The following is a 27,385-nucleotide window of genomic DNA, read 5'->3' as shown; positions in this document are numbered from 1 at the left end:
GCAGAGTCAAAGGATTTATTTTCCTAATAACATTCTTTTAAAAAAATATAATAATGAACCTGGTTTTAACAGAAGCCAAGACTGTCTGGAATTACTTATACTTCATGTTGTTTTATTGTCAATATACTTTAGAATGTCCTGGTAAATAATTTAGTCTACCCCCAAAGAAACTGACAATATTTTCTCTATCGAGGAAGTCTCTTATGTAGACAATATTTCATGATTTTCAACGTTCCTGAATAAATCATAAACCACATTTTGTTCTGTGTGTATCATTCACTACAGTCTGTTATGGGACCCTGTATTTGATACATAAATCTCTTGTCCAAAAGGTAGATTCTGTAACATTTGGTTCAGTGGCAAAAAATGACATAAAATTATAGCAAGAGCTCAATATGTGTTCTTGTATATAACCCAAGGCAATAACATTAGATAGTAAAGCTAAAGGATTTGTTGTGCATACTTGATTTTTCAGATGTTAGTGCCACCTCCTGGGTTGAAATTCTGGTCCCACTGAAGTCACTGGTGGTGTTTTGTCATTGTCTTCATTGAGGCTAGAATTCCACCACACCACTGTAAATATGGAGAAACTTCATTAGAGTCAGGGTAGAGTTACACTAGTGTTAATGAGAGCAGAATTTGGCAGCGTAAATCCAGAGTAACTTCACTGACTGTAGTGGAATTATTTTGTGATGGTGAAATTGAGACTAGAATTTGGCTCACTGACTGCTTGGATTATTTCTAGGTAAATAACAATTTCTGAATAGCTAAAACTTGCTTATGAGCATTCAGAGGGGTTTTTTGTTTCATTTTCTTGTCACGATACTCCCCTGCCCGATTCAAAGTGGCTAAAGTCTCCCATTGCTTTCAAATGGGGACTCAAACCCAACTGCTGCAGCCGAGATGGCTGCCCCCTATTTGGCATATGTGAGCTAAACAGGAGACAGTAAAGGAACAGAAGAATGTGTGTTTTAGAAGGTGGCAGAGAAGGAGAGTGCCGGGGGGGATACTAAGTCAATGTGGAGGAGGAGAAAAAGAATGTGAGGTTCAACAGACTCTAAGGAGGAAAAAAAAGAAAATATGGGTGGCAGGTGAATGTAGGGGACAAGTGGGGAACAGGAGACAGAGACAACAGGGAGGGAGAATGTGAGGAAACAGGAGTCTGGGAGAGGTGGCAAGAGGGGCGGGTTATTGAGAGGGATAGAATGACAGCTCCTCCACCCCAAAGGCTAGGAGAAAGATACACGGAGTCCCCTACCCGGTAGCAGGCAAGGAGGCCTTTTGTTTTCGGGTGTGCACTTTGTGTGTATTGACAGTTGATATTTCCCATCCAAAGTCTGCTGGCTGAGAGAGACATTAATGATACAAGAGACAGCTGGATAGTGTGTAAGGGAGCAGTTCTACTGGCATTTAGATCTCCGTATTGGACTACATCAAAATGGCAGCTGAGCTACGCTCATTATAATGGTGTGCCCATGTGGTCAGGCATTGTGCAAGGAAATGGGCATGCTTCTCTGTGCCCTGATTCAGTTTCCATGCACAAATGAACAGGTAGTCTATGGGACAACAAGAATCCGTTTCCGTTCTCCTGTTAAACTGGGCACACGGTGCACATTTTCTTACTCCTCTATTAAGACTCTGTATCAAACAATGACTCAGCTTTTTGATCCTAGGTAGCAAAATATCTATCAAATGGCTTACTGCAAACCTTTACTAACATTTTTTAAAAAATTGTTTTGGCAGTCTGTTTTGTACTCTGAATGTATCATAGGGCATGGAAAAGACCAGGCCCAACTTCTGCCTTTTTGTGCAACATAAACAAAAGGATCCGTTTTGGCTTTGTAAGGGCAGAGCTCTGTGCTGATTGTACAAAGCTGAAGCCCCCACTTTGTTATGTAACTCTGTGTCTAGGAGAAACTTGCCTCACAAGATTGTGAAAGTGCACAGAAAGGATAATATGAGAACACACATCAAATATTAATGAGCATTGACACACAATCTTCTGTGTACATCAGGGCATTACAGCATGAAAGAACAAGCATAGGGACCTTGGATAGTAATGCATTTTTTCACCTATTTTTTATTTTTTAAAAAAGCTCTCCACACCCCACATGCCCTGCATTTAGCCAGAGTCATGCCCTAGCAGTAAACTGACTGGTGCCTTGATGACGGCTTATTTAGTAGCAATAAAAAGCCAATTGGCCTAATGTGCAATCAAGAAAGAAGTGACATTTATTGCTTCAGTTTTATGATGCTGTGAACTGAGCAGGATTTGGAGCATTATAGTACCTTCAGGGGGCAGGAGATCACAAGCAATGAATCATATTTATACCTTTTCCAATTTCCTACTAGCATTTTAGCAATAAATAGATTGTGTTATAGAGTTTTATGTAAGTATGTTTAAGAAAGCAGGAATGCAACTTTGTCATTCAGAAATACATGGGTTGGCTAAATAGAGCAGCCGAGAATAAATGTCTGTAAAAAGCTGGGAGAGCACTGCCCCATTTTCTGCCAAACATCCCAATAGCATGCTCCATCTCCCCCATCCTGCTTTATGTTAAATTATTAACTTAAAAGTACACCGTTGGTGGAAGGTTGAAGTTCATTCACGCCTCCATGAGGGAGCAGGAAGGCCACAGTTTCATTCACAAAACTCAGCCATTTTTTTAAAAAGGGCATTAAATATAAGCATGACAAGAAATAACATGGACAGTAGAATGTGGTTGCTCTCTAGTGTTTGCAAACCACTGCAAGATGGAGTAACATGTTTCCTGCCTGGTACTGGACAGAAGCACAGCTATTCTCCTCCCTTGCCTTCCTCCTAAATGTTAGACAATACTGTTTCCTTCCTGGGTAAAGACTTCCTGATACAGCAAGAGTGTTCCTGTGAACGTCAAACCATAGCTAAAAGCCCATATGCAGTATTATTGTTCCTGGTTAGATCATATCTACCACAGACTTAACCAGTCTCTTCTTACTTGGCCATGCGTCCTCTTTTAACGCTTCTGGATAGTAACTTGTTGAAACTGAACACATCCTCACCAGAATCAAGAAAGTGGGTGCTATTCAAGCAGAATTGCCATGGTTACCCTGTCACCAGCCCATCATCTCCAGCAGACAATGCCTTACATGCACAGTAACAATGAATCCCTTTTGCCTACTCAGGTCAGCTAGATTTGTACTTCAACTTGATCCATTTTTTGGTCCTGAAGAAGTGTGGTTTTCTTATCATCTGTTAAGCTTGGCACGATGAACTTCTCCATGAGACAGTAAATCTCATTCATTCATCAATCTTCCCTATCCCCTTATTGCTGTCTTTCTGGATCCAACAAAGTCTCCTGATGCTAACCAGCTAACTCCTGCTTGTTGCGTGACAATAAAGAGAAAAGAGACCGCATGTTTCATTCACTGCCCGTTGCTGAATAATAATACTGAGCTTTGTTTAGGGCTTTTCACCCATAGATCTGAAAGCACTTTACAGAAGAGGGTATCATTAACCCCATCTTACAGAGGTGAAGAGACTTGCTCAAGGTCACACAACAGATCAGTGACAGACATTAGAACCCAGGTCTCCTGACTCCCAGTCTGAGGGCTATTGATTGTACCAAGCTCTGACATTTAGCAATATCCTTCCTAGATCTCTTCCAGAGAGCAGTCCAATCCTGACTGCTATAGAGGGTAAAATGTAATTACTGCAGATACAGAAATACTACATGGTAAGTGCAAGGCCTCGAGGAATGTAAAGATAATCCTGTGAAAATTTCATTAAACAAATAGACTGGATTTTAAACTGATTCTGAGTCAGATCAGGAACACTCCATTTTACCTCCCCCACATAGGAAGGGGAGGGAGGGAGGATCAGCCATCTTTTAGCATAGCTTCCGTCACTTCTTGGGATCTCACAGATGGCTCTCCTCAGAATCGGGATTTGCTCAGGGAATGAGGGGTGGGAACTCAAGCTGGAAATTGGAAGCAGATGGCCTGGAGTTGATTGGGGAGGGGCACATCATTCCGCATTGCACCTCACTCCCCACTGCAATCCAGGGAGATTACCAGGGAAAAGCAAGAAACAAGGTGGGTGAGGTAATATCTTATTGTTTGATCTTACACAGAGCTCTTCTTCAGGTCTCTGCGTAAGCTCAAAAGCTTGTCTCTCTCACCAATACCCAATAAAAGATATTACCTTACCACCTTCTCTCTGTAATATCCTTGGACCAACACAGCTATAACAACACTGCACAGGAAAAAAGAAATAGAGCAGAGCTGTTCTACAGCAGTGCTGAATCCCCCTTCGAGGGGTGTGCCCAGGGCAGCCAGAAAGAGAGGGCAGACCAGGACCCAGAGCCAGTGTACATGGCCTCTTGCAGTTCCCCTTGGAACTGTAAGGAAGACATTTAGAGGACAAGCTCCACTGATTAATTTATGGGGCGCTCCCACACTCATGGAGCAACCAGGGATGAACTCTACGAAAAGATCCTTGCAGAGATTTCCTTCCACTTAACCCCTTCCCATAGGTTTTATGGGAGCGGGCAAACTGGCCTCCCTGCAGATATTTCAGACCTCAATTCCCACGGAGTGCCCTAATGCTTTTCTCCTAGATGGAAAGGCAAAGTGGTTACATGAAAGAACAAAACAAAACTTTACCTTTGACTCCCACCTTTTCGGTGCTACAGCACTCTGTGAGCAAACCTAACCTTTGAAAGCCTGCTACCATTTGCAGGCCTAAATGACAAGTCACTTCATACAATTAGGTACTTTTTTTTTTTTTTTACTCTATTGTATGTTGCAAATTACTATGAAACATGGTGGCTAATTGCAATGGTTCATGTTACTTAATTGGATTCAAAATACAATGAGCAAACGTCCTAGCAGTCCGAGGCGCACACAGCAATAAAAGATCCATGCGATAAAGGACAATTTTGAACGTTTACGCAGAATGTTGCTAGTGCTTTGGTTTAACACAGACTGCAGCAATGTGAAGGACACATGAAGTGTAGGCAAAACATACAAATGCATTTTTTATTCTCTGTGCTTCATACACTACGTACTTGCTCATACTTGAATTTAGGATGTGCATGTAATTTGACTGTTCTTATTCCTACCAAATTAGTATACAGATTTATTTAGTTTTGCCATTCCTTTTCAAAAACCTATCATGAGCTATGTAGTTATCTGGTTTCTCCATGTATGTCCCCAGTTCAGCACAGGCTGTTTTACACAACTTTGTCAGTTCACTTTAAAGTGGAACAATATTTTAAAAAATAAAATGAGACCTTTATTGTGCCCTTAAGGTGTTAACATACAATCCAGTATACCAGGGGTTGGCAACCTTTCAGAAGTGGCATGCCGAGTCTTTCATTTATTCACTTTAATTTAAGGTTTCGTGTGCCAGTGATACATTTTAAGGTTTTTTAGAAGGTCTCTCTCTATAAGTCTATATATTGTATAACTAAACTATTGTCGTATGTAAAGTAAACAAGGTTTTCAAAATGTTTCATTTAAAATTAAATTAAAATACTGATCTTACGCCACCAGCCCGCTCAGCCCACTGCCAGTCTGGGGTTCCATTCACGTAGGCCAGCAGCAGGCTGAGCAGGGCCTGCAGCTGGAACCCCGGCTGGCAAGGGGCCGGCAGCCAGAACCCCAGACCGGCAGCAGGCTAAGTGGGGCCAGCGGCCAGGACCACAGACCGGCAGTGGGCTGAGCAGCTCAGCCCGCTGCCACTCATCCCGCTGCCGGTCTGGGGTTCCGTCCGCCAGCTCCTGCCAGCCAGGGTCCCTCTCAGCCCGCTGTTAGTCTGGGATCCTGGCCCTGCCCACTTACAGTGGGTACCTACCTTCTACCTGGTTCTAGCCCATTCTCTTCCTCTCTCTCTCTCTCTGCACTAAGCTGAGGGTGGGAGTGCACTGAGCAGAGGGCTGGGGGTGAAGGAGCAGGCTGGGGGTTGGGGTGTAGGGTCTGGCCAGGAGCTAGAATGAGGGAGGGGGCTCAGGGTTGGGGCAGGAGGTTTGGGTGTTGAGTGCTTACCTGGGCAGCTCCCATTTGCTGCGAGGGTGCTGGTGGGAATGGGGGGGCGGGGTGCAGGAGCTCCCGTTTGGTGCTCAGGGTGGGGGTGAGAATGTGGGGGGTGCAAGAGTCAGGGCATTGGATGTGGGGGGGCTGGGTATGTGGGGGGGTGCAGGAGTCAGGGCAGGGGGCTGGGGGTGTGTGAGGAGGGTTAAGGAGTCAGGGCATGGGGTGTAGGGGTCAGGGCAGAGGGCTGGGGGTGTGGGCTGGGGTCGTGGGGGTGCTCCCAGCCCCCTGCCCAAAGCGGCTCACAGCAGGAGGACGGAGGGGATATGCCCTGATTCCACCCCCCTTCCCCAAGGCTCCATCCCCACCTCTTCTCCGCCTCCTCCCCGGAGCAGTGAGCGTGCTGCGGCTCCGCTTCTTCCCCTCCCTCGTGGCAGGACCAAGCAACAGCCGGCAGGACCAAGCTTCTTTACCCTGCCCCCGCGGGGGTGGAGAAGAGCGGACCGGGGCGGGCAGGATTTCTAATGGGACTTTGAATTATAAGAGGGAAGCAAAGGCGAAGATTTAATGCAAGCGGGTTTTTTTGGTTGTTTGTTTGAAAATGTGATAAAGAACATTACAAAACAAATGAAATGAGAATTAGGGATCAGTTTTCAGTGTCTTGTATAGTGGATTACCTATATAGTTCCGATTAGCTGTCTGTACTAGAGCCCGGTCCTGCAAAAACACAAGTATGTGGGCCCATATCCTCAGCTGGTATAAATCGGGGTAGCTCCATTAATGAAGCTAACTTGTGATTTAAATGTAATTATTCACATGAGAATAGTTTGTGTGTGTGTGCGCAAAATCAGGCCGCAGACACTTTCTAAATAACCTATGCAAGGCTGCAATAATTAATTATTTTTTTTAAATCCATACATTTTTCGTAAAGTTGCCAGAGACTTTCTGCTATTAAAAAGCAGAAGCATCGCAGCTGTACAGTTATTATTCCAGCTCCTGGCGCTGTACTACAGCCGTACTTCTCTATTACATTGCATTTGATATGCAAGGCAGGGTAGCAATAAATATATTCACCATTTTAGTGCATTTTAGCTTGACATATGCCCAGTAAACAGCATTTTGGTCTATTGCGGTCAAAAAAATCACTTGATTATTCAGTGCTTCTTTCTGTTACGATGCTTTGGGGTCCTTCAAATCATTTTCATTATGTACTATATAAAAATAACAATCTCTGTGCAGTGTCCTGAAAATTCCTTCCATGGTGTGTGTGATTTCTAATTGTTTGAATAACAGCATGCAATTGAAATGCCATGCAGAAATGTAGCTGCACCCTTAGGGAATCAAGCTTTTCTCCTTTTAGTCTTATGAAGACAAACATTTGAACAGTGGAAACAGGTAAAACATCACGGGAGGCCACTGCAAAAATCTGATGTTCTGAACTGCTTACCACTGGCACAGGCCTCTAAAGGACAAAAAGAAAAATAAATAAATAAATAAAAAGGCATTTGAAATGAGTCATTTTGTTGTTTTTACTCATGATCTTGCAGAAGAGGAGAAAGCTCTACCCTGGAAACAAATTTCAAATGCTGTTTTTATGCTGGCATTATAAAATATATATTTTATGTTACTTTGCAATGTTTTTGATAAGCCTGGAAAATAAAGCAAAGTTTGTTTTGTTGGACATGGAGCATCTATATCTTTTAAGTCTCTCCATTATATAGCTTAAAAAGATATAGAGGGATTTCAATATATTTCTTAGCATAAGCAAATCTAGGAGTATTTGTTGAAAATAGTGCAAAAAAATTTTAAAGTCACCTGAGTATGTAAGCTGGCAGACAGTATTGTCTAGTGTCAGGAATAACATTTATGAGCCAGACTCTTGGGTGGTATTCCTGACTCTGAAGTGGTTTAGTTCATGACCATAGGCAAGTCACCAAAGCCCTGTATTGACTTCTACGGTCTTTGGGTGAGACCACAAATGTCTGTGTCCCACAGTTTACCTCTCTCTAAAATGGGTATAATAAGTAATAATACAGACCTCTCAGGGACATATTGAGGCTTAGTTAATTAACTGTTTATTAAGTGCTCTGAGATCTGTAGATGAAAGCTGTATAAATACTGAGCCTGCTCAATAATGGAGAACACCAATGCTTAGGGTGCCACTAGCATGCCAGGTGTGCTATGACTCAGAGGAAAGTACTGTCAGTGCTTCAGCAGCTAGGCCTTGAAGGTGCTAGTCCTGGTGGGTACTAATAACCACTCAGACACGAGGCTAAGTCAAACTTTTTACCAGGAGTGGCAGGAAGAGGGAAGGGTTGCAAATGCCCTAGGTGCAGAGGTTTGAACAGCTGCAGTTCAAAGTGAACAAATAGCGATTCTCGTTTCGGTCCCTGAGGGCAGCCCAACTGAGAGTCAGGGCTATTCAGGCCTAATGCCTGAGGTGTCCTCTCCAGTTGAGTCTCTATTCAAGCAAATAGGAGCTTGCAGGTTTCCAAGCCAGCCTCAATTAGTGGTCTTACTCGGGCTCCTCTACACTGGCTCCCTGCCCCACTGCTGTGATTTCCCCATAAGCCCACACAGATTTACACCAGGCTGTAACATTTGGCAGTCACAGCCTGTTCTACATTCAGTTCTGGGGAATCTTTTCAGCACCTCCTGGCTCTCCATGTGACCCCTGCACCCAGATTCTCTGCAGGTCCTGGCTTGCCATGTAGGTGCTGCTTCCTCAACAGAGTCTAGCCCACTTCCTGGTTCGGACCTTTCCCCTTAGCAAGAAGGGGATATGCAGTGGGGAGGGCACTGATGGGATTCGTAGTTCCCTGCTTAGCGGATCCATCACAGCTGCTGGATAAGTGCTGTTCTTGGGACAAATCCTGAAGCTGGTGTACATGTAAACCCCAATAACCAACATAAATCAGCGGCAGACAAGGCCAGCTCATCTTGAGGATGGCTGCTATTGGGTAGATTAGAAATGGGTAAAGTAGCCTAGGGCGCCTATACCTGTTCCACTGTCAGGAGGTGTAGAGCTGCTTGTGTAAATGAGCATCCCTACCTGTATCCTGATACAGACACGTGCCACTATAAAATGAGCAATTCACTTGCAATGTATAATGTTAACCAGGGCTACAGTAAGCATGCATCATCCTGATTTACTGCAGAATACATATATTCTTTTGGACTAGGAAACAGATGTTAGTTTTAATAGCGCTAGTATTTCAATGTTCCTGCCAGTAGAGCTAACAAAGACGCCCATGCACCAAAAAGAAAAGAGTTGCAGGAATCAAAATGAAATAGAAGGCATTTTGCATTAATCACTGGCATCTTTATGCCAGAATATACTGCTATGGTAGTTTTAGATGTAAATTATATGCCACATTCAGAGGGCTCTCTTTTGTATGGAAATGCTACCATTCAAATCAGAAAACTGAGCTTCTGGCCAATGTGTTTTAGTTAAAGCAGTGTAAAATAAATTTTGCCCAGTAATGGAAAAATTGAGGTTTTGCTGTTTTATGAAAAATAAATCAATTTGTGATTGTTTTTTGCAATGTTTTCTGCAAAATTGAAGAAAAGTTTTGCCAGTGAAGACTTAGGGGAGTAAAAAGTATTATCTGCATGAAATATCTTTTGCCTGGAGAAAATACATGAAAATTTAAATTTATTCCAAGATGGAATTTCAGCTGTAAAATAATGTGTTCCTAGATAAAGATGACAAGATTTTACCCTTGCCTAAATTAGCACATGCAATCAAATATCATAACTTTTGCTGGCAAAAATAATAACACATTTATATTTACATATCTCTAGTTCCTGCATCCTTGCCTGTTCAGTTATATGCCTTGATTCTTGATTGACAACAATTTCTCTTTGTGACAGATTTATTGCATAATCAGCTAGGCACAGGGCATTAGTCATTTTCATTAAGTACCATTTTCAAGTATCTGAAATAGAATTTTTTGATACTTTGGTTCCAGAAGCAAATGACCAATAATCAATGTAGTCTAAATATGAATCTTTAATAAACAGAGGTAGTATCAACATGCTCTCAGATTTCTAAAGTAAAGAAGGGCTATCAAAAGTGTTTTGAATAGTGAAGTGTCACTGCATGCTCATGCTGAATAAAATACTCCAGAACCGACTCTATTTTAACAGTATTTTCCTCCTTTTCTTGAATCCTCCTCATCAAAGCTGCATAAAGAGCCTTCTTTTTGCTACACAGAGAAATTGTCCAGCAAATTTTCATTATTCCTTAATATGATGTTGTTGAAAGCAAAGTCCAAACATTTGCCTTCAGAGTGCAGTTCCTTACAAAGGTGTAAGGCACAGTTCACGTTTATCATCCATGTGTCCCTCTTATGATTATGCTATAGTCCCATATAGTAAAGGGAGAAATTAAAATAGAGAAGTCTCCTGTTCCTTCTGGACAAACTACTGCCCTCTCTTTATTCATACCCCTTCTTAAATTATACTTCCACCACAGTGCCTTTCAGTGACAGTCCTCCATGGCCATTGATCCTTTCCATTGCGGCCTTCTCCCTGTTGTCACACAGGCAAGGACTTTCTCAGTGCCCAATAAATAATATTTAATTTAATGAGGAGGGCTGTATCTACAAAAGTTTGAAAGGGGAAGTCAGGGGCCATCACACTTGTCAATGCCTTTCATTTCTTGGTGGGGTGTCAAATTTCACAGGTAAAAAATTAGTTTGGCAATTAGCATCCTAAATTCATCCATATCCAATAGTGGCAGTTTGATACAATGGTTAGTGCTGACCTCAGAGAGATTCAGGAATGGAGCTGTCAGCTTTCAGTTCAGAAGCAAGCTGTGTAGGTATAACTGCATAGGGAAGCTTGTATCGAGCTTACCAGCATCATGCCTGCCTCAAGCTAGTACTAGTCTCCCACATACAATCCAATGGGCTTCTCCACTACATTACCCAACATCACTTGCATCCATGGACTTCCTCCTAAACTAGCTTTTGGCTGACTTTATGTCCTCACAATGTGGTGATTGCAACATCAAAACTCTGGGCTGCTTAAGGGCTTAGTCCAAAATCTCGCTGACTGGTCAGAAATTGCTTCAGCTTCGCAGTTCTGTTAGTTTTTTGCTTTAGCGATCACCCAATTATACCATCCAACAAAAGTAAAATAATTAAATGAAATGCTGGGTGTCAAGCTGCAGCTAGATGTAATCATAGGAAGGGAAATAAAATAAGCCTATCAAAAAGTAGAATTCATCAGAAAACATGGCACTGACCCAGAAGATTAGACAGGGACAAAGTAAGCAGTGTTTGCAAAATAGCTGACACTGTAAACTATTTTTAATCTTCTGAAGTATGAGACCATCACTTGAAAAGTGTTGTGGATCCATAGACTGAGTTGAGGATTTCTTATTTCTTCACAAAGCCCATATAATATCAGCTGCCATCTTGGAATTGCACCTTTCCCACAGCTGCTTTTAAAGCTGTTTTTCTTACCACAGAAGGCATATGTAAACGTTGCACATGTACTTGATGTGTGCTTTTGGGTAGAGTTTCAACCAGTGAGCCCTGGGAGAGATCATTGACCTTCTCATGGCTTCTTGAACCGGAGGAAAGCAGAGTCAGCCTTTATATTACCACGTTTTCCTCAACACTATAATTAGTAGTACAGAAATGAAATAGATTTATTGATATAGCTATAATTGGAAGTCATAGCCATGATGATAAAATGGTCAAATGATCAAATTACTTAAAATTAGAGACATCCTGAAGTGCCTTGGGGACTGGGAAACTGCTGTACTGGCATGGTCTGCGGTTAGACGCACAGCCATTCAGTAACTTCCTTACACAGCAGTAGGCATTCCTCTCAGCCTCAAACAGAGGAAAGCGCAGGGAAACCTTGAGAATCCTGCTAAAAGGTCTTGAGACAGATACAGCCACCATTGAAATGGATTGGACCAATTTGATTTTCACTTGGGAGAGAGAAACAAAAGTTGGCCAGTTTGGAGCCTGAAAAATCAAGTATTACAGATCCAGTGCGAGAGAAGAAAAGCATTTGGATAGGATATGAAATATGGGCATTGTAGGACCAATGAAAGTGGAAAAGTGCCATGGCCCAGGACTTTATACGTATGGCACCTTGGCCCTCACACAAAGGTTCAAGTCCTGAAGTTTATACTTAGATCTTTCTCAGGCAGAATTCCCATTGACTTCATTGGGAGTTTTGTTCCAGCAAGGACTTCAGGATTGTCTCAATATTTTTTAATAGAGCTGGGTCTCATTTAGCATGTATGTTGCATTAGGAAGCTAAAGCATCTTCATCTATGGCCCCAGCACCCATTCCTTAATCTATCCCTGAATATGCAAGTGACATTAAAACTTTTGTTTTTTATATTACTGAGCAATATTATATATAATGATGCACGATGCAGTGTGTGCGGATGTATATACATAGATTAGATAAGATATCTGTACTAGAACAAAGGTCCCTTTCCTCTATATTTCAGAATTCTCTTAAACTATTCTTGACTTTTTGGGCTTGGTCCCAGTGAAATAGTTGGGAATCTACATGTTTCTCTGGTTTAAAATGTGTAGTAGAATGTTACCATTTACATAGTAAAAGGAATACCATAAATTAAAGAGGACCTACAGTTGATTTCAATAGGAGTTAGGTATCTAGGCGCTTTTGAAAATCTTACTAGGCACCTATCTATATCTTTGGGTCCCTAAACACCTTCAAAAATCTGGCTTCTACATCACTAGGCCATTTATAAAAATGGAACATAGGCTCTTAAGTCACCTGGGCATTTTTGGAAATTTTATATGTAGTCAGATAGTCCCTATAGCATATCCCTGTTTTTCATCATTTTCTCATGAACTTTATTTTCTCTGGACTTGAAGTCCAAAGGTATACTAACCTATACTCCATTTTTATATGAAAAGTTGGAGAATTTAAGCTCTTTCTGAATTGTTATTACCACAGGGAACATATGGTTCATTGTATACCATCTGAAATGCAAATAGAGGATCTGTGTGGAAAAAATCCAGATTACTTCAGCAGTAAATAGTTCCTAGAATGAGTTAGAATTTACTAAAAGGAGCGAGACCTTCCTAAGATGTGTTTTTTTTTACTGGGGAAGTAAATATTTTAGTCGAGTAAAATGTTCCTATTATATGATAAGAAAGTTTTTATGAAATTGACCAATTTTTTCTTTTTATATGTACATTAGTACTGTTCAGATTAGGTATACAAGACAGAATTTCTACTTATTGACACTGGCTTAGCTCCTGATTTACACTAGTGTCTGAGGAAATCAGGACTTGTATGTATGTAACTGAACGCAATCTTTTTTCAAGCTATTTTATGTATAATATTTCAGCAAGAAAAGTAAAATGTAAATAATAAGCTTTAGATTAATTGTTTTGTTCACTTAACAGCGAATTCTATAGTTAAGGTTACAAAATCATTTCATTTATATTCCTCTATTTTCACCCTTTCCCTCCTTTGGGGCTGAAGAGTTCCACACATTGTGAACATTTTAGGAAAATTTCAGGAGAATCAATTTTGCCCTTTTTTGAGTAATGGGAGTCTGAAAAGAAAATCTCTATTGAGTCCATTGTCTTAGGCACAAACCAAGGAGAGTAATGAGGAGAAGCTTAGTCACTGCTCTATTACTTCAACTTCAGTTTGTGCAACAGATCACATGTACTATGTACTCCTTGGAAACTGCACATTCACAAGTTTCCCAGGCATAAGTGTTAGTGTGCACAACACTATGTTGGTGGGAGATGCTCTCCCGCCGACATAGCTACTGCCACTCGTTGGGGGTGGTTAATTATGTTGTCGGGTGAGAGATCTCCTGTCAACGTAGAGCAGCTACACGGGAGATCTTACAGAGGCACAACTGCATCAGTACAGCTGTGCCACTGTAAGGTCTCTAGTGTAGACATAGCCTCTGTTTGTGTCCAAGCTTCTTCCACCAACACTGTCGCATTGGACACCCACACGTACGCTCTCAATAGTCTGGCAGGTGGTCCCCATCTCTGTGGTGAGTGTGAGGTGGATTGACTTGGAATGGGGTGTAAAAGTTAATGAATGAGAGTGCCAGGAAATTGTGGCAGATTGTCATGACCTTAACTTTGCAAGATGAGAACTGTGAGGTCAGCATTATGGGATTTAGGCCCTGCTGGTAGGCAGGAGATAAAGACTCAGTAGCATCGCTCGGTATCAGAGGCAGGAGGATCAAAAGAGCGGGAAACATTTAGAGGACAGTATGGTCACAATCACATACTCAGAAGAGCTACGGCAGCTGCAGGGTTAGACCACTGGCATAGTCCGCAAGCAGAATCCCACTGTTGTTTCTGTAGGCATTACTGAAGCTCATCTGTGTATTGTATGCAGTCACAGGACTATCAGCATGCCTTTGCTGCTGCTGACAAGCATCATGACATCAGTGATGATCATGAGACAAGAGAAGCAAAGGAAACAAACAGCAGTCCTGTGCTTGGGATGCTGCTGCTCTGTCTTTGAACAGTGGAGGCGCTTGCCCTGGGGAAGAATACTGGAGAGAAGTGGGCCTCCTCCTGACTTCTGTGGCTGAGCAGTGACTCAGCTGATTCCTTCTGATTCCCCTCCATATTAATATCTCAGAGGTTCCATGTCCATGTGTTTGTCTTGATGCAGAGTTGATATGTCAGATGAATCCCTCCTTTCAAATTCAGCAGTTGCACTCTGTGGACAAACTGCACCCTGGTCTCTGTCTCTCTCTCACAATTGCTTCCTTGAGAGCCTGTTCTTACTGTTCAAGTCTGGTTAATTAGACCTGATTTGGCGGCAGCAGCTCTCTAAGGTCCACATACAGAACTGCTTGAGTTGGAAGATGACAAATGTTGGGGAAACCTGGCTGCAGCTCTGAGCTGGCCCCCATGTGTCTGGCTACAGACCCTTAATTAAGATACCTTATTTGGAGAACTGCCCATTTCATTTCCGAATGTGCAGCCACCAGGGGTGAAAGTAACTTCAGGGACTTACCGGTACGCAGGGCAGCCAGGGTCCTGGACAAGGTGGCGGGGAGGGGAGCTGCTCTGGCGCCCCGGGGCAGGGCTGGGGCCAGACTTCCCCACCCAGCCCTTCAGAGCTGCCCGGCCTGTGCCGCCCAGGGCTCCAGAGGCAATTTAAAGGGCCTGGGGCTCCGGCCAGTGGCGCGGTAGCAGCAGCGGCCGGGAGCCTGGAGCTCCAGGGCCCTGGGGCAGCTGCCCTCCCCCCCACATCAGTGGCCCTGCCGGTACAGTCGGCTGTGTACCGGCTTTCTTACTGGTACACCGGACCGGACCGGCTTACTTTCACCTCTGGCAACGACCTCTGTTACTAATGTGCTTGACTATCTCCATTTTGAGCTCATTCTGCAACTCTTCAATGCACTGAACTCCCACTGAAGTCAGATCAGAAGAGAACCCTGATCATTCTCATGGAGCTGTGTCTCCCTTCTAACATGGTTTACTAATAATAAATATGAGACTTATTAGAATTGGAAGTAGTGGAAAATGAGGGCAATTCCTAGGCTATATAAATGAAGGGATTCAAGAAGGCAGTAGCCAGTTAAAGTGTGGCCTCAATAAACAGGCAAAGACAGTAGACGTCTGTCATCACAAAGCAACAGACCTGCTTCTAACGAGGCTATTCCTCGGGGTGTCCTAGTAATCAGTGTGAGCCTTAGAACCTTAAATACTAGGAAATCGGCAGTCGGTGTTTTGATTGGCTCAGAGGCAGGACACACTGCCACTCAGAAAAGTCAAGATGCTGACTGTCCTGAACCACATGGCAGGTTCAGCTAAATAGGGAGCTATGACCAATACTGTGTGACAGATCATGTGACAAAACCAAACCAAGCCTCAAAAATGTGTCACGAGCTGTTCTGACATGTTTCCTGAGATTGACTGTAACTAGTGAAAAAAGATTTTGGATACATTTTTCAAAAGTGCCTAAATAACTGAGGTCTGCTCTACACGACAGACCTATATCAGTATAATTACATTGCTCAGGGGTGTGAAAAGTCCAGGGGTGTGAGTGAAGTAGCTATACCGACGTAACCCTCCCCCCCAATGTAGACAGCACTATGTCAACAAGAGAGCTTCTCCCACTGACCTAGCTGCTGCCTCTCGGGGAGGTGAATTAACTACGCTGATTGGAGAGCTCTCTCTCGTCGGCTTAGAGCACCTTTGTTAAAGCACTAGGTCGGTGCAGCTGCACCAATGCAGCGTTTTAAGTGTAGATTTGCCCTTAGTCTCTTAAATGCTATTTTCAGAAGTGATTTAGGCACTATTGGAGCCTAGGCCTTGTGTACACTGGCAAGTTTCTGCACAGGAAAGCAGCTTTCTGCATTGTAACTCCCAAGGTGTACAGGCTGCCAAGCCACTTAGTGCGCAGAAACTGCACAGTTGCAGCGCTGTAAAAAAACCACCCCAAGGAGAGGCGTAGAGCTTTCTGCGCTGGGGGTACGGCGTTGCGGTACCAGTGTAGACACCCTGGTCAATTACAGAGCTGCAACTGGCCTCCGGGAGGTGTCCCACAATGTCTGTTCTTGCCTCTTTGGTCATCGGTTTGAACTCTACTGTTCTGCCCTCAGGTGACCAACCATCATCCTGACCCCGTAAATTCCTTGGGAATTTTGAAAGTCCCCTTCCTGTTTGCTCCATGATGCTTGCAGTGGTCTCAGTGCATCTTTCGAGGTCACCATGCCTGCTCCACGGACCAGGCAATCCCCCGCCTGGAGTAATGCCGAGCTGCTGGACCTCATCAGCATTTCGGGAGAGGAGGCTGTGCAATCCCAGGTGCTTTCCAGCTATAGGACTTATGATACCTGTGGACAGATTTCACGATGCATGACAGAAAGGGGCCATGACCGGGACACACTGCAGTGCAGGATCAAAGCGAAGGAGCTGTGGAACACCTACCACAAGGCGCGGGAGGCAAACCACCGCTCCAGTGCTGCGCCCATGAGCTGCCGGTTCTACAAAGAGCTGGACGTGATACTCGGTGGCAACCCCACCTCCACTGTGAAGTCCACTGTGGATACTTCATTGGTTCATGTGCTAGTTGAGAGTGGACCAAGCCAGGAGGAGGAAATCTTGGACAAGGATGGGGAGGGGGACCCAGAGTCAGAGGACAACTCGGAGGTCAGAGATGCATGCAGCCAGGAGCTCTTCCCTACCCCGGAGGAGGGTAGCCAGTCACAGCTGTCGGATCTTGGCAAAGCACAAACAAGAGAGGAGGCCCCTGGTAAGTGGCTTTGATTTTGGGAATCGCTGAAGTGAGTTGTTGGGGGCAGGAGGGTTGCAGAAAGCAGGCTTGTGTCTGTATGATGTGCGTACCACCACATGCGTAGTCTGAGCAGCGGAACAGGGTGTTGATTGACTCCCTCACTTCACCGGAATCTGCCTCAGAGATCGCCATGAAAAAATTAAGAAGATACTGGGAATCTGCTGCCGCAGGTTCTTTGGCAGAGCAGCTGCTCACCATTTTGGGGGTCTTGTGACTCATGTGTGCTTGCCTGAGGTCAGCCAGTTAGTGACAGGTATGTGAATAGTGGCTGTGTTTTAAATCACTGAATCACTGGTCTGCTTCTGTAAAATGTTGCATTTTGTCTTCACAGATATGACCTTGGGAGCCCAGCATCCCTCTTTGTTATCAGCGTCAGAATGGCTGCGCAGAATTTGAAAGCGGCCAAGAAGAACTAAGGAGGAGTTTCTGTGTGAGGTCATAATGCACACTGCGGCTGAAAAACAAGAATAGAAGGAGTGTGAGGACAGCGAGAAGAGGGACCGAAAGGAGAACGTGGCGTGCCAGAACAAAGCCACGGAGCGGCTCTTAAACGTTACTGAGTGCCAAGCGAACGTGCTCCAGGCGCTACTAGCACTGCAAACTGAGGAGCTCCATGCCCGCCCTCCCCTGCAGCTGCTCTCACAACACTCTTTCCTGTGCACCCCCCAGACACCACCAACACACTCTTGTGAACCTCCTGGCTCCAGTCTGTACCCACGGCATTCCACTCCTCTCTCTTCATAGTCCAGCACTGCGGACTCCCACCACCCACTGCACTCAACACCCGTTCCTCTGCAGTTTAGCCCTACTGAAGTACAGTACCTGCTGCACTGTACTCCAAAGCAGAAGGTTGGATATGATCCCTGGACATACACAAATCTTTAACCATCCCAGGACCCCACCTACTCTTTGGACCCTCCCTTCCCCCATCCCCCTCAGTGCTGATGTGTTTGTTTGTTTGTCTCTCTCTTCTGGTTGTTGTTTTTTAATAAAAGAATTGTGTTGGTTTGAAAACAGTCTTTATTCTATTAATTGAAAACAAACAGAGCCCTGCAAAGCAACAGGCAATTTTCTTAAACCTTCCTAGTGCATCGTCTGCACCAATCACAGTCACCTCCCAGCATTACAAGCACTGCACTCCCAAGCATAGTAATAAATATTAGTGGCTTTCAGCTTCAAATTGATGCCTCAAGGCATCCCTGATCCTTATGGCCTGACGCTGCGCCCCTCTAATATCCCTGGTCTCTGGTTGTTCAAATTTAGCCTCCAGGCACTGAGCCTTAGTGGTCCAGCCCTGAGTGAAGCTTTCACCCTTCCGTTCACAAATATTATGGAGCGTACAGCACGCAGCCATAAGCATAGGAATATTGTCATCAGCCAGGTCCAGCCTCCCATTTAGGCATCACCAGCGGGCCTTTAAATGGCCAAAAGCACACTCAACAGTCATTCTGCACTTGCTCAGCCTGTAGTTGAGCTGCTCCTTGCTGCTGTCAAGGTGCCCCATGTATGGCTTTGTAAGCCACGACATTAAGGGGTAGGCAGGGTCTCCGAGGATCACAATGGGCATTTCGACTTCCCCACAGTGATCTTCTGGTCTGGGAAGAAGATCCCTGGTTGCAGCTTCCTGAACAGGCCAGTGCTCCAAAAGATGCTTACATCATGCACCTTTCCAGACCAGTCTGCGTTAATGTCCATGAAACGCCCACAGTGATCCACAAGCACCTGGAGAACCATAGAGAAATACCCCTTCCGATTACTGTACTCGGTGGCTAGGTGGTCTGGTGCCAGAATTGAAATATGCATGCCATCTGTCGCCCCTCTGCAATTAGGGAAGCCCATTTGTGCAAAGCTATCTACAGTGTCACACACGTTGCCCAGAGTCACAGTCTTTCGGAGCTGGATGCGATTAATGGCCCTGCACACTTCCGTCAACATGAGTCCAACAGTCGACATTCCCGCTCCAAACTGGTTGATGACTGATCGGTAGCAGTCTGGAGTAGCCAGCTTCCACAGTGCAATCGCCACGTGCTTCTCCAACTGCAGGGCAGTTCTCATTCTCGTGTCCTTGAGCCGCAGGGCTGGTGCGAGCTCATCACACAGTCCCATGAATGTGGCTTTTCTCATCCGAAAGTTCTGCAGCCACTGCTCCTCATCCTAGATGTGCATGACGATGTGATTCCACCACTCAGTGCTTGTTTCCCGAGACCAAAAGCAGCGTTCCACTGTGGTCTGCACCTTCGTGAATGCCATAAGCAATCTCGTGTCGTAACTACTACGCGTGGCGGGATCAATGTTGCACTCCTCTTGCCTTTGTAGTTTAAGGAATAACTCCACTGCCACTCGTGATGTGTCAGTCAGAGAGAGTAGCATACTGGTCAACAGTGCGGGATCCATTCCTGCAGACCGAAGAGGCAGAGCGCGCAGTACACAAACCGTTGAAAGATGTCATCAAATGCGGACAGAAGCACAGGGATTGCTGGGATGTGAAGCAATGCATCATGAGGCATTGAGACAGGACCCAGGATGCTCCGCGACTCCCTCCACCTTCCCACAACTCTTAGTGGCAGAAGAAGAAGAGATGCTCTGTGGGGTAGCTGCCCAGAGTGCACCACTCTGAATACCGCTGCAAGTGCCACAAGTGTGAACATGCTATTGCGCAGGCAGCTGACAGTGTGAACAGCGGTTTCCCTTCAGCACCCTCTGAGCAGTGCTGTAACTGCCGGCACTGTAACTCTGCTAGTGTAGACATACTCTTAGTTTCATTGAGAGTCAACAAGACTTTGGCTCCTCGGTCCATGAAAATGTTATGTCTTGTGCACAGCTTCCTCCCTGACACTGGAAGAGTTAGAGAGACAAGGTGGGTGAGACAATATCTTTTATCAGACTGACTTCTATGGATGAATGAGCCACACAGAGCTCTTCTAGGAAAGGTACAATCAATGTCATAGCTAAATACAAGGTGGAACAGATTGTTTAGCGTAAGTAGTTAACACACATTATAAAAGACCATTCGAGGTGAAGTGGCCAGGTAACATCTCTCCAATCACAGGACAAATGAGAGGGTTATAGATTGTTGTAATGAACCATAAATCCAGTATCTTTATTAAGACCATAATTTTTAGCGTCTAGCGAAGTTATGAATTTAAGCTCCCAGACTCATGTTTTGAAGGTGTTGTGCAGGTTTCCTTTGAAGATGAGGACTGAGAGGTCAGATATGGAGTGATCATTCTGTGAAAAGTGTTCACCCACAGGTGATAGGGTGTTTTTTGTCTTCTATCATTTTTTGGTATGAGTTCATTTGAGAGCACAGTTGTTGTCTGGTTTTACCCACATAGTTGTTTTTGAAGTGTGGTGGATTAGGTGTGCCACGTGTTGTAATAGGTATATGTAGGACCCATGGATCTTGAAAGGCATCTTGGGGGAGAGTGGGTGTTGATCAATGTAGCAGTGGAGAAAGATTTGTGCATCTGTTGTTATGGCAGGGTCTGATGCTGCTTTGAGTTGGTGGGTCCTGGTCTGTGCATCCTGGAAGAGTTAAAATAGCATCCATCTGTGGTCATGTTAACACTGAATTGCCTGTCAGCCATACAACATACAGATTCAGGAGATACCAGCATGATGCTTTTATAAATGAGAAAAGACTATGTCTGGGTTTGGTTATTTACTTTATTTTCTGGCTTTAGGATGAGGGAAGCTATAGCATTATCTTTTATGCCAATGTATCTTTAATTATGTCAAAGGTGCCTCCAGTCTGGGATAAATATTATAAATGTTTATATATAATCACAAATTGAAATAAATATGTACATATATAATGTGATATATTATGGGTCAGATTCACAGCTGGTCATAGTTCTACAGAGTTCATCGGCACCATGCCAGCTCACGCCAGCTGAGGATCTGCCTGTATGTAATTTATTTTACAGTAGTGCATGCTTTAATTTAGTTTTAGAAGTCCAGTTGTTTGCCTTTTCATTTTTCTTTTGCTTTGTTTCTCTTTCACTTTTTTCCTGGCATTTCATTCCAATCCAAAACCACAAACAGCCCTTCACCAGAATTTTCCAGCTTCATTCCATCAATCTTTATTGTACAGCCATGGAAACTCTCCAAGCCGTCTTTATTTTTGTACTTTATCTAGGATGTCATGAGAAAGCTTTCTTACATTAGCCTGTTTTTAATCTGTTCAGGTGCGTGTGCAACATTGACTGTTCTCAGACCAACTTCAATCCTCTTTGTGCTTCTGATGGGAAATCCTATGATAATGCATGTCAAATCAAAGAAGCATCATGCCAGAAACAGGAGAAAATTGAAGTCATGTCTTTGGGTCGATGTCAAGGTAATGCTCAGAGCAAAATTCATTTCAAATAATGTTTTCAATTTTTGTGCAAAAATAAGAACTAGGGCTGGCTTGCTATTAGGCACTTCTTACATTTTCAATAGACTCTTCTAATTTAGAGTACAGGATGCGGTCTGGTGGAGAGGGAATTTTGTTGATTACAGGTTTTGAAATACTGGCCCTCATATCTGAGCTGTGGCTGAGCTCTGGTTGGTGCAGCCCTAGAGAGACATGTGCGAAGGTGGCTTTAAGCAACTTTTGCAACCTTCCTGCTCCCACTCCCGGTGCCCCATTCGGGGGCCCTTCAGCCCTAGAACAGGCCCCAGCACAAATTTCTATAGCATTAAGGCGGCTGTGTATGGCTCATATCTGTAGCCCCAAGAGGCAGGTCCAGCTCCTAAGCATCATTGTGGCAAAAGGAACAGCCCAATCACACCCTCTTCCCCCAGCCACACCGTCTGTGCTGGAGGTTAGAAGGGAGGCAGCATTACAGTTCCAAGCCAGATAGGGATTCTCCTGCATATGAGGAATCTTGCTTGACGGCTGCCTTGTGCCACTGGAGCAGCACAAAACAGTCTTAGTGGATCAGAGGCTCTGGCCCAATATCTTTAGTGGAGCCAATGTAATCACCATTGTTTGTTGTGTCATCTGGATCTTCATGATGCCAAAGTCACAGAGCCCAGCCTAATGAATATGGCAACCCGCCTCTTCCCAGCAGAAAGGCATATGTCCTTTCAGGAAATAACTCGGTGATTCTTGTTCACCTGGCTGCATTCAAGGTTTAGGATTAGGATTCAGGGGCACCTGGCACTATTTCATGTGTGTGCCAGCGTAACCACTGAGTTGATTTTCAAAAAGCCTATTTTGTGCTCAAGATAAAAATGGGGAAAATATGGTTTTAAATAGTCTCTGTAAATAAAATGGCCACTGAATCACAGGCTCCTTAATAGCTCCCCCGCCCTCCTCTGCTTCTGAACTATAAATCCTAAACACATCTATTTACAGAGCCCTATTAAACCTGCATATTAAACACATTCTATTTATATTCCTATAAAATATTTATTTAAAATGAACCCTCCTTTCCTGTTCACCATTTTCAGATTAGATTATCACCAGGTCCGGATTATTTAAAACAATGAGGAAATCACACCTCACTGTAACTGGATCTTTTTAGATCCAGTTAGACATTGTTAGACAAATGTTATTCCTGGAATGGCAGCTTTATGTCTCAGCATGGGGTGAATCAGTCCAAAGACCCTGATCCTGCAATTGACACGTTGCAGTCAGATCCTTGCTCCCATACACAGCTTCCTTGAAGTCAGTGGAGCTCTGCATAGGTGCAGGGATCTACTTGCTTACACTCTGAGACTTACAGGATTGGCCTCTCTTTTACAAAAGCAGCAGGAAACGTCAAAGCAACACATTGTATTTCTTTTAACACAGATAACACAACTACCACCACAAAGTCTGAAGATGGACATTATGCAAGAACGGATTATGCAGGTAAGATTCCTGTTATAATATCAGTAATATGAGAAGTACAATTGGCAAAATCTTTGGGGAGAGAACAGTTTCCCCTATGTTTGCAAAACTGTAAGTATCGTAATCTTTATTTTTTTTTTACTTATTTGTGGGGGGGGGGGTGTAATCTGAAAACTGCCTCTCTTTTTATCAAATGTCTCATCATCACTAATGTACAAACACTCTGGGGCAAAAAAAAAAAAAAAGCCTGTATTGATAGTGAGACTAGTTAACATTGCAGAATGCTTGCCCCGGCAGCAAGTATTGGTGGAAATCAGTACAGCTTTCACACTGAACCAAATGTTGCAAATTGTTGTCAGAACACCTGAATATGATTAAGTGAAAACCAATAGGTTTTGTATAGCTCCTCCCTAAAATACAATATATGCTGCGTCATCAGATGCTGCTAGAATTGATATTATCTCTGTGTTTGAATGTAAAGTTAATAAGGTATTTATAATAGATTTTAAAAAATGATAAATGGCTTTAATTTATTTATACGCTCCAGTAAAAATTAATGGCTACGTAGCGTGATATAACATTTTAAATTAAAAACATGTAAATGTTATGTAGGGTTTGTCGAATTTTGTTTTGGGTGAACATCTTTCTTTTTCAAATCTTCTTACTAGGAGGATTAATTTATGAGTGGCTTTTGTGCAAATATTCACAGCTTGACGTTAGAACTGTGAATAGAAGCATTTGGAGTGTTCCTGTTAAAAATGTGGCAAGCAATGTATAATTGCTTAAGCTTGTGTTGCTTTTATATTGTGAAAATAGATCTTTACAAGGGAGTACTGTTGAGCTACAAAGCTCTGAATGCCAGGTTTACCCCCACTGATATGCTGTGCAGTGAAGATGAAATACAGTTTATCTCTTAGCGGTTTATAATTTTTACTAGTAAAATTTTGTAAAACTTTTTATTAAGGCGAAGTTACAATAAAATGTTAAAACTATATTGTACATTACTTATTCAAGCTTAGATTAATAGCCAGAACCTGGCTAAAGATTCTTGCTTACTGGCTGGGAAGCACTCCTCCTCTGCATACGCTAAAAAAGTTGACAACATTTCAAACTATCTACCCTCTTTTTGGTGCTTCCCTTGGGCATGTACTTGGTATGAAAGCTTTTCCATAATAAGGAGAATCTATATGTTACTATACCACAATTCCATAGGAGGATGGTTCACATTTTTTCAGTTGTGTGCAATACAAAGTCTAGCAACTAACTATAAAAAATAAATTAATTTGTCATTTGTTAGAAATTTAGATCCTTTACTGGCTCATTAAGTAAGCAGGTCGGAGGATCTCTAGGAAGCTGGCATTTTGTCAAAAGATGAATCTCTTTAATAATTTTCTTTCAAAGCCATCTAATTCCTGAACCCAACCACCAGATGTGCATGTATGTACCCTTTTCCCTGCAACTCTTCCAACAGAGCGCCTCCCTAATAGCAAAAAAGATGATGGATCTTAACTGGAGTCAAATTAAATATTTCATTAAAAAAAATTCTTTGAGTAATACAAACTGAAGATGTGTATCATCTAGCCCATACAGAGAGACACTCACTAGATCAATTTCTTTATCCAAATTCCTCTCTCACCTTTTCATCTGTATTGTTTTCTGATCAACATCTTTTTCAGTCAAAATTGTATATATTTTAGAAATTAAATCTTTTGTTCCAGCTTGCTCCTGGAACTCCTCAAAAGTGGTTAAGGGTCTAGATAAAATCTGACTTGTAAATATTGAAAATATGGGCTCTTTATATTATTTACACTACTACAAATCTCTTGGTATGTTTTCAAACCTGCACCCTAGAACAGCTGTCCAAATTGAATAATCTCAGCTCTTACCCACAACAAATAGTCACTTTGATATTTCCTAGGGATAAAGTCCTGATGATTAATAAAAGTAGCTAAGGAAGAGGGCCTCGGTGACAGCAATTTAGAAAATTGGTCCAAAGCTACTTGGAATGTATGTTAGAAAGTGTTCACTGTTCATTAGTTACCAATTGGTAATCTAGGGTGAGGATGCATACTGGGTGGTTATTCTACATGGACAGTAAGCCACACAGTTAGAAAATGTTTATTCCATTCCAGTTTTAAAAGTGATGTATTGAGATTTAAAAAATATACAGGGCTAGATTATGGCACAATGAGCTTGAGGAGCACTGATTAGTAACCGTAGAACCTAAACAACATGAAGGGAGGACACAGTGGGTTCACTTTGGTAAAGAAGGAGCCAAAATGCACCATGCCCCATATTTTTTCCTTTCTCAAGGAGCTTTTCCAAGAAGGACGGGGGCAGAGGTGATAAAAGGAAAACTCTACAGAGTCATCCCCAAAAGCTTTGATTGATGCAAGCTTTCCCCTCTAAGTTGGCAATCGGTTTTCTTAAGACACAGGCAAGGCTGAGGGTGAATCTTATGATAGGTTGGGGAGAAGCGGAGCTGGGCTAAAATGATTTCTTTTCAATTAGAAATAAGGACAAGCAATATCATTGTGTTAAATCCTCTATTTTCCTTGCTTGAGACCTGAAGAGAGCGGTGGAGGCTCTCAGGTGAGAATTAAGGCCTGTGGCTCCTTTTAAAATGGTGCGCTAGCCTATCCAAGTCTGCTAGCCTCTAGTAATTTAGCTTTAGCATGGCAGTGAACCACATGACCTGGTGTCTGAACAAAAGAAGTGCACTTAAGTAAAAACCAGCTCAGCTGTAACAACAAGGGAAAGAGATGGAGGAAAGAGAGGCTGAGGATTAGGAAGAGGGGAAAAATAGCAGTGGCAACAAGGGAGAGGGCCATTCAGGAGGAGGTGGGTTGTGGGTATAGGTCATTGGGGGGGCGGATGGGAGGGAGGACCACAGAAGATACCATGGAATCAGAAATAGAAGGGAGACCAACGGCTAGATGTTGGTCAGGAAAGTCATGATAATTTCCCTTTGGGGAGCACAGAAATGGAGTAGTAGTCCTGAGAAGAAAATCAATAGCAGCAACAAGTTGCTGGAGATTAGAGGACAGGTTAGAGATGATGAAGAAGGTGATGCTGAATTGTTTTGCAGGAGGCAGGGGCAGAGGTGAGGCAAAAACAAACAAAGGGGTAATGGAGAAGGTCTGTGAGCATCAAAAACTGCAGAGAATTCTGGGAGGATACTAGAGTGAACATTACAGAAAGTGGAAGGGACTGGGGTTTGTGGAAAGGAGAGAGGAGTGATGTCCAAGGAGAGAAGAGGATCAGTAAAAAAGAGTCATTTTCCTCACGGGCAAATCTTCTGTAGTATCCCAGAGCAGAAGAAATAAGGTCATGGAGCTGCAGCTCCTACGTTGTTCCAACTCCCCGGAAGACATGCACTGAATCTGAGTCCCTACATTTGTGGAAACGGTGGGGATGTCCTGGATAGCTCTCATGAAAAAATATTCATCTAGCTATAATTCATAACTAATCTCTGGTGACTTCTTCTCTGATTTGAAGCCATATGGGTTCCCGAAGATGACCTGCCTGTTAGGGTAGGTCCTCCACCAATGTAATTTGGTATAGTTTCATTGACTTCAATGAAGCTACACCAATTTACACCAGCTGAGGATCTGGCTTCTTTTCTGTATTTAAATATATTCTTGTCTAATCTCCGATCTCTACAAGTGGTAACTGAGTTTTGCTAAGCATGTAGTTTGAAATCTGGTAAGTTCATGCGCAGCAACCCATATGATTTCAGTTTCACACAGTGCTCATGGAATAATCGCCATTGAAAACGTGAGTTTAAAGGAATCATTTAGAAAAATATCTAAAGCCCTTGGTAAATTATTAGTCAAGATGAAATAAAACTGAGGTTCATTGGAAGTTCACGCTTCAGTTTTAGAACCACTTGCACGACTGTATACAACATGCATTTCTCACGTTCTCTAACGTGCATTGCTGTTTGACTATATGTTTAATGATTATTTTAGGGATATTCTGGTATAGTGTATGTTACTGTACTTCCGATGAATGCATCCGATGAAGTGAGCTGTAGCTCATGAGAGCTTATGCTCAAATAAATTTGTTAGTCTCTAAGGTGCCACAAGTACTCCTTTTCTTTTTGCGGATACAGACTAACATGGCTGCTACTCTGAAACCTGTACTTCCTCAGAAGGGGAATGCTATATTCCTCATTGGGCTGATTTTTATGTGAAGAAATAGCACTTCCTTCATCGCAGTATCTCTGAAATAATACATCCAAATTAATGAATCTAGGGC

General features: G+C 43.2%; 1 protein-coding gene across 1 annotated transcript in view; it reads left to right on the top strand.

Moving 5' to 3' along the window:
• Window positions 1–27,385, top strand: part of TMEFF2 (transmembrane protein with EGF like and two follistatin like domains 2) — a 174,732-nt gene that overhangs the window by 105,555 nt on the left and 41,792 nt on the right. Inside the window, exons 6-7 of the mRNA XM_037912933.2 lie at window positions 21,495–21,643; window positions 23,087–23,146. Of these exons, the coding sequence (XP_037768861.1) occupies window positions 21,495–21,643; window positions 23,087–23,146 (209 nt within the window). The remainder of the gene's footprint in view (window positions 1–21,494; window positions 21,644–23,086; window positions 23,147–27,385) is intronic.

The sequence above is a fragment of the Chelonia mydas genome, chromosome 11 (genome assembly GCF_015237465.2).
Source record: "Chelonia mydas isolate rCheMyd1 chromosome 11, rCheMyd1.pri.v2, whole genome shotgun sequence".
In the NCBI taxonomy this organism is placed as follows: Eukaryota; Metazoa; Chordata; order Testudines; family Cheloniidae; genus Chelonia; species Chelonia mydas.
The sequence above is the reverse complement of the archived record's forward strand: the minus strand, read 5'-3'. Positions and strand labels throughout refer to the sequence as shown.